Below are 6532 nucleotides of genomic sequence, written 5' to 3' on the forward strand. Positions count from 1 at the left end.
GGGAACTCACCGAGAGGTCAACAACTGTCTTGATGGCCTTTTCTTTTCTCTTGATGAAGTCATCATCCTGCAAGACAAGAAGACACAGGGATGAAACAAATCTTCCTGCGTAAAGACTGAAACTCAACTGGACTGCTCAGCAGTCCGTCTTATAAACTGACTTCTCATCACAACTTTGCCTGAAGAAGTCTCAATTTTCTAACAAATTAGAATATATCCTGCATGGGAAAAAGCTAGGGCCTCTGCCGATGGCTGCAAAACAGATCCCTATAGCCGGTGAGAAAAAGGGGGACCACAGAGTGTAGTGGTGAAGACAAGCGTTCTCACTTCAAATCCGTATGAGCTCTGCAACCTCAGCAAGTTACCTAACCTCTAAGCCTTAAATTTTCCACCTGCAAAATGGGGATGATACCGCCTATCTCAGGGAGCAGTCATGAGGATCAAAAAGTAGAAGGCATGTGATGTGCCGGGACTGGAATACAGTATCTGACAGTGATCAGCTAGTATTGTTGTTGTGATTACTATTCAGCTGTTACTATAGGTGTGTCCCAAGCAGGTGGGCTCTCGAAAACCTTTATATGACTATACAAAAATATACTCTTGTAATGCTCTTGTAATTTAACAAAAGGTCCAGATCCAGTACCAAAATTGAGAGACAAGGACAAAACTGTAGGGCTTGACACTCGGTGCCCATTTAAACAGGCAATTCTAATGAACCAGGAGGCCCAGTTTCAGGGCTGATCAGGTGGGGGCAGGGAGGCCACGCAGGCGGGCGGGAGTGCAGGGGAGCCTGAGCGTACTCTGCGCCTTCCCAGGAGTCCCTCACTGTGCACTCAGGTTCCCAACTGGGCTAGAAAAGAACACTGACCTCAGGGAGACTGTAGGTTTTCTGGAACTGGGAAATGGAGTAGGAACGGATGTAGTCGCCCATCTCTTCTTTTGTTTCTATAGCTCGCTTCACCAGCCACTGGGGAAGAAAGTGAGGAAACGTGAACCGACAGGGATGAAACACACTGTGGTAAAGGCCAGCTCAGAGACGGCACAGGTCCTGCGCCCGAATCACAGAACATGAACTGCCCAGGTGGCGAATAACCACCAACATGTACTGCCCTGCAGGAAAAGCAGCCGCTGGGTGGCTGGATGCTGAGATCCAGGGGGACCTGAGCTGACAGCCGTGCAGGAGCCTTCGAGCCTCGCTTCAGGTGCCCGGGCCTCAGTTTCCCTCTCTGCTAAAGAGGAGGTGAGAGTATCAGTTCCCTTCACGTCACAGAGCAACTGTGGGAGCAAATGAAAAACAAGTACTAGACAGCTCTGTAAACACCTGGAGCCCGACACAAACAGAGCTGTCCCCCAAACCTCCCTGCGCCTAGTGGCAGATCTTACTGGAGCTCTCTCCTTCCCGTGCTGCTTGCACCACAGACCAGAGGGAGGGAAGGGAACCAGTGAGAATGCCTAGTGTAACCCTCATTTGATAGGTGGGAAAAAATCCCCCCAATATTCAGACTTGAGACTGGGTGTACTGAGTACAAGCGCTAGGCTTCAGGTTAGCTCGGCACTCACAGCATAGCTCTCGAATCCACCCAACGCTATAAGGTAATTGGCACTGGCCGCGTTTTACAGAATTGGAAGCTCGGAGAGACGACATGATCCACCCACTGATCCACAGCCAGCAGCCACACAGCTGCCGGCCACATCGGGGCACTGCGCGTGTGGGCTTCACGCCACGTGTCCTAGGTCGACCGGGTCGATATGCACAAGGAGCCGCTCCTCACGCCCGCTAACTTACAACTCGAGGGAACTGAAACACACACGTGCACACACCCATGCCCCACAGCCTGCGGGAGGCCCAGGCGCTCTGCGGGTGAGAATGCAAAGTGCAAAAAGAGCCTTTGCTTCTCCTCCTGACTCTTCATTCATTCCCGTTATTACTAAAGAACTTTATGGAGGGATGCCATCCTCTCTCCACAAGGAGCTACTACATCTCAGGAGCAGTTTCTGGACAGTAGCTGTGCTTCCCCGGGGCAGGGCCACACGTGGCAAGGTTCAGACACATGCACATGGCATAGGGCTCCTGCGGGGACAGCAGGAACGTGCGCTCAGGGAGGGCGGCCAGCTCAAGTAAAGGACACACTTAGGAAGCAGCTGCCCAGGAAAGCAGTGGCTGCAAATAATTCTATGAGGAGTATTCTTTTGTTGCTAGTATCTTCCATTTTTTTCCATCACTCCACTCCACCCCACCTCCAAACAATGACCTCAGGCACTGACTAAAATCCAGAAGGGCAGGGGCAGAAAGTCGGACGGCATTCGGGGCTACTCCAGCCCCTCACCTGTACCCCAGCACCGGCCCTGGACATCTAAGGAGGCTAAGTCACTGTTCAACTCAATTTCTCTCTGCTTTGCTTTGCATCGGGAGATCCAGTTTCTGGCCTTTCATTGTTATTGCCTTTTCAGATCTGCCTCTGTTAATTAGATCGACACTGAGTTGTAACTTGGCTGGATCCTGGAGAACATGCTCAGATGAGGAAGGCAAAGCCTGTTGATTCAAAGGATTCCTTAGAGACTCGACCGCCGTGTTTTGGAGTTCCCAGCATGAAGGGCTGCGGAGGGAACCTCTAGGACAGGTGAGCTCTGCCACAAGCCCCTAGCATTTGAGAAAAATACCTACCCTCACAGGATTCATGTGCCCCACATGGAAGAAAAAGACGTGACCTGGAACTACCAGTAGCCGGAAGTTAGCTCTTCTTTCCTCCTGGATGCATTCAGAGAGTGTCACCACAGCTGTGCTAAACAGCGCGAACAAGGGTGGTGGGCCTCTAGTCCCACACAAGACAACCAGTTCAGTGGTTCCCAGTGGCTGGTCCACAACTGCTCTTTCACTGGTGTCTGGCAAAACAGAAAACTACAGGCATGTGGCGAGTTTTTCATAAGGCTACATGTATTCCATTTGAAGGACTGTCCTTTATTCGGAGAGTGAGAGTTAAATGGCCTTTCTTTTAGGAAATGGTAAAGAAAGCAAAATAATTGTTGCCTTTAAAAACATCCCTTCCTGCCAAAATACAGGTTGCAACCACAGGTCAACCTCTATTTGCGCTTCAAAATTTTACAGATCCACAAAATTAATATATGGGGTAACCATTAGAGAGGCTCTCACATCCGGACAGGAAGCCCTCCAACATTCCGCTCACAACACAAACATTAGATACTCAAAATGCCCAAACCAACTGTAAACAATCACTTCCCTTTCATCCCCGTCTCACATATGGACTAGAGTTTGGGTCCTCAAAGTTCTAGCAGAGTTTTGAGTAAGGTCTAGTCACTAGAGATCCAGGCTTCAGGGGAAAGGGCAACAACTTCACAGTATGATGGGGTTGGAGGCTTCTGTAAGAATCTACACAGACTCCCTACTTCTTACTTTCACAAAATGATTGGGTACCATCCATCCCCTAACAAACAAACAAGTCAAATCCTGAGTTCAAGTCCTAGCCTCAAATTTACAAATTTAAGTTATAAATGTCAACATATTTGATTTGAAGTCTAGTGCAGGGGAAGATTCCCAATAGCAGTAACAAAAACAGAAACAACTATATAACACTTACAAAGCACTTACTGAAAGGTGCCAGCCCTTCAGTCAAGAACTTTACACATATACTAAGCTACTCAGCTTTCATCCCATCAGGTAGGTACTATTATTATTTCTACTTATCAGGTAAGAAGTTAAGTCATCTGCCCAAGATCACACAGCTAGAAAGTGGCAGAGCCAAGATGTGAACCCAGGAAGTCTCCAGAGTCCAGGCTCTTAACTGCTACACTACATAGTCTTAACAGAATCACAAAACCTCTCCAGCAGGGGCTGTGCGGCTTTCCTCGGGGTGGCTGCATGGTGGTGGAGGGGAAAGTACAGGCTTAAAGACAAGGAGTTGAGAGGAATCTGCCTCTCCGCTCACTAGTTCTCTGCCCTTAAGCAAACTGATTATCCTTTCCGAGTCTCCCTTTCCTCAGATGTAAGACCAGGATTACAATAGATGCTTCAAAGAACTCTATTAGGATCCGAGGCAAAGTACTGTCCACACAGCAGGCAACAAAGTTAAGTACCTTTGCTCCTCTTCTTTCTGTGGTGCCTGGAAGAGGGGCTGAGACACGAGAACCGCACAGAATACAGGGACTTGTACAGCACGGCCACTAATTCACGGGGCCTTGGGGAAAAGCCGGGGTGGAGAGAAGTCTCCTGTTAGAAATTTAGCCCTTTGTAGGACTGAATGCCTACAAAGTGCCAGACATTCCAAGAGGTGCCGGAGACACAAGAGCAAGCAGGACAGCCATGGTACCTGTCCTCAGGAAGCTTACAGTCTGATGGGAGAGAGGTACAAATAACCAAACATTGAATGGACACGGTCACAAACTGCAGTGAGGTAGCTTCCTGTGAGGGTAGGGAATATGTCGTATGAGAGGATATAGCAAAGGAACCTGCTCTAGATCTGGCAGTCAGGGGAAGCTTTCTTGAGAAGGCTTGATGGAACTGAGATCTGGAAGATAAAGGTAAGGAGAGAAGGGAAGACCTTCCCACCCTGAAAGGCCCCATGACAGGAGGAAGCACAGTGTGTATGAGGAAATTTGAAAGAAAGTCAAAGGGGCTAGAATAGAAAGAACAAAGAAAAGCAAAGAATAAATTGAGGCTGGAGAGGTCAAAGGGGACCAGCGCATGGGGTGCTATGTAGGGCTATGGGCTTCCATCTTTACCAGAAGGGCAATGAAAAGCTACTAATGGAAACATTCAAAGACCAGAACAGGTGACGGTGTGAAACTAGGGTAGACTGAGTACTGGCAACGTTCTGAGGAGTGTCATCGTGTTCTGCTGCCACCAAATCCATACCACACCCATCAGATCCAGGATCTAGGCCAGACGGCCCAAGAGCCAGACCCGTTACAGGAATTCCAATGTTCGGAGGGCAAGAAACCCCACAGATGCTCTTACCTGGACAACAGGAAATATGTGAATAAAATCCATCCCCTGGATCTGGTGGGGCTCCAGCTGGTGTGGACATTTCATTCTTGGCAGGACGGAGACAATTTTTTCTGATAGAGCTCTGCTCAGAGAAAAACAACAAGCCAAGAGTGAGGACACACCAAGTGGCTCTTAAGACATCTCTCAAGTCTGGCTGCGACCCAGAGGGATCTGAGGTTTCTCAATACCAGATCATGACCACGTTTCTCCTGGCTGATGGCAAATTGAGAAAAACAAGCACAGCTTAGGCTTGTGTGTGTTTAAGGACACAAAACTACCTTCATCCTTAATTCTAAGGTCGTGTTCGTCCTACTTTTCATATTAAAATATTTTGTTTCTTGAAGTTATGGCGATGTTTGAAGTAGTAGCTATTTTTTAACATCCTTACATAGTAAAATAAAAAGTTATTAGTGCTGCATATTCTTTTACATTTCACTTAACCGCCCTACTTTTTCCAAGTCTGGAAACCATTAGGTTAAACATTAAAAAAATTGTTCTAAGTATCATTCAAGCAACAAATAATTACCAGACTCTGTGCCAGATGCCAAGAATATTAAGACAAAACATGAGGCCTCATGCTCAAAAAAAAAAAAAAGTTCGCTACTCCAATACAAAATATTTTTGAAATAAAAAATAGCCTTTGGGGGCTTCCCTGGTGGTGCAGTGGCTGGGAATCTGCCTGCCGATGCAGGGGACACGGGTTCGTGCCCTGGTCCAGGAAGATCCCACATGCCGCGGAGCGGCTGGGCCCGTGAGCCATGGCCGCTGAGCCTGCACATCCGGAGCCTGTGCTCTGCAACGAGAGAGGCCACAACAGTGAGAGGCCTGCGTACCACAAGAAAAAAAAAATAGCCTTTAATTTTTCTGATACTCTAAAATTAATCCTAGGTTTGGAGGACCCATATGCCCTCACTCTTCCTTCCAGAGAGAAGGTGCTTTCTACTTCTCACGAGGGACACTTGATCTCTCTCCTACACCTTGCTCAGCCTTCTCTTGAAGTGGCTGGAGGAAGAGAGCAGGAGTCAGGCTCCTTGAGGCCCAGAGCATCGCCTGCCTCAGTCAGGAGCTGAGCACCTGCCCCGCTGGACGCACAGCTGAGCCCTGGCCTGGGTGGGGCAGTTTTACGGCAGGAGTGATAGAGGGACTTGTGTGCAAGTCCACTTCACCACAGATTTAAATCTTCTCTAACCAGCTGCTATTTGAGCTCCAACTGTCTGGTTCCTATTTCTTATACCTTAATCGGATCACATTCAAAAGGAGAGAACAGAGGTTATTTAACGGGTCCGCTAACCCCCAAAGCCATGGTACAAAGCCTAGGAAGCTTGAAAAACAAGTCACAAGCTGTGGCCTTGTGAGGCCATGTGGAGAAATGGGAGCTCTGGCTCAGCCTACATGGATAGGTTAGGTTATACCCCATCTAAGACACTAAAAAAAAAAAATCATAGCTAGTTACAGCAGCTACTGTGGCCTCATTTCCAAGTGTCAGACTTTTCTCTAATAGATGAAGGCCCTGCTGAACAAGGGCACCAG

General features: G+C 48.1%; 1 protein-coding gene across 1 annotated transcript in view; it reads right to left on the reverse strand.

The window, feature by feature from the left end:
• Positions 1-6532, reverse strand: part of CCDC93 (CCC complex scaffolding subunit CCDC93) — an 86398-nt gene that overhangs the window by 68204 nt on the left and 11662 nt on the right. Inside the window, exons 4-6 of the mRNA XM_007456349.1 lie at positions 4973-5084; positions 869-967; positions 11-67 (exon numbers count right to left, since the gene is read on the reverse strand). Coding sequence (XP_007456411.1) covers positions 11-67; positions 869-967; positions 4973-5084 — 268 coding nt within the window. The remainder of the gene's footprint in view (positions 1-10; positions 68-868; positions 968-4972; positions 5085-6532) is intronic.

Source organism: Lipotes vexillifer, unplaced genomic scaffold, assembly GCF_000442215.2.
Source record: "Lipotes vexillifer unplaced genomic scaffold, Lipotes_vexillifer_v1.1 scaffold3, whole genome shotgun sequence".
NCBI classification, from domain to species: Eukaryota; Metazoa; Chordata; class Mammalia; order Artiodactyla; family Lipotidae; genus Lipotes; species Lipotes vexillifer.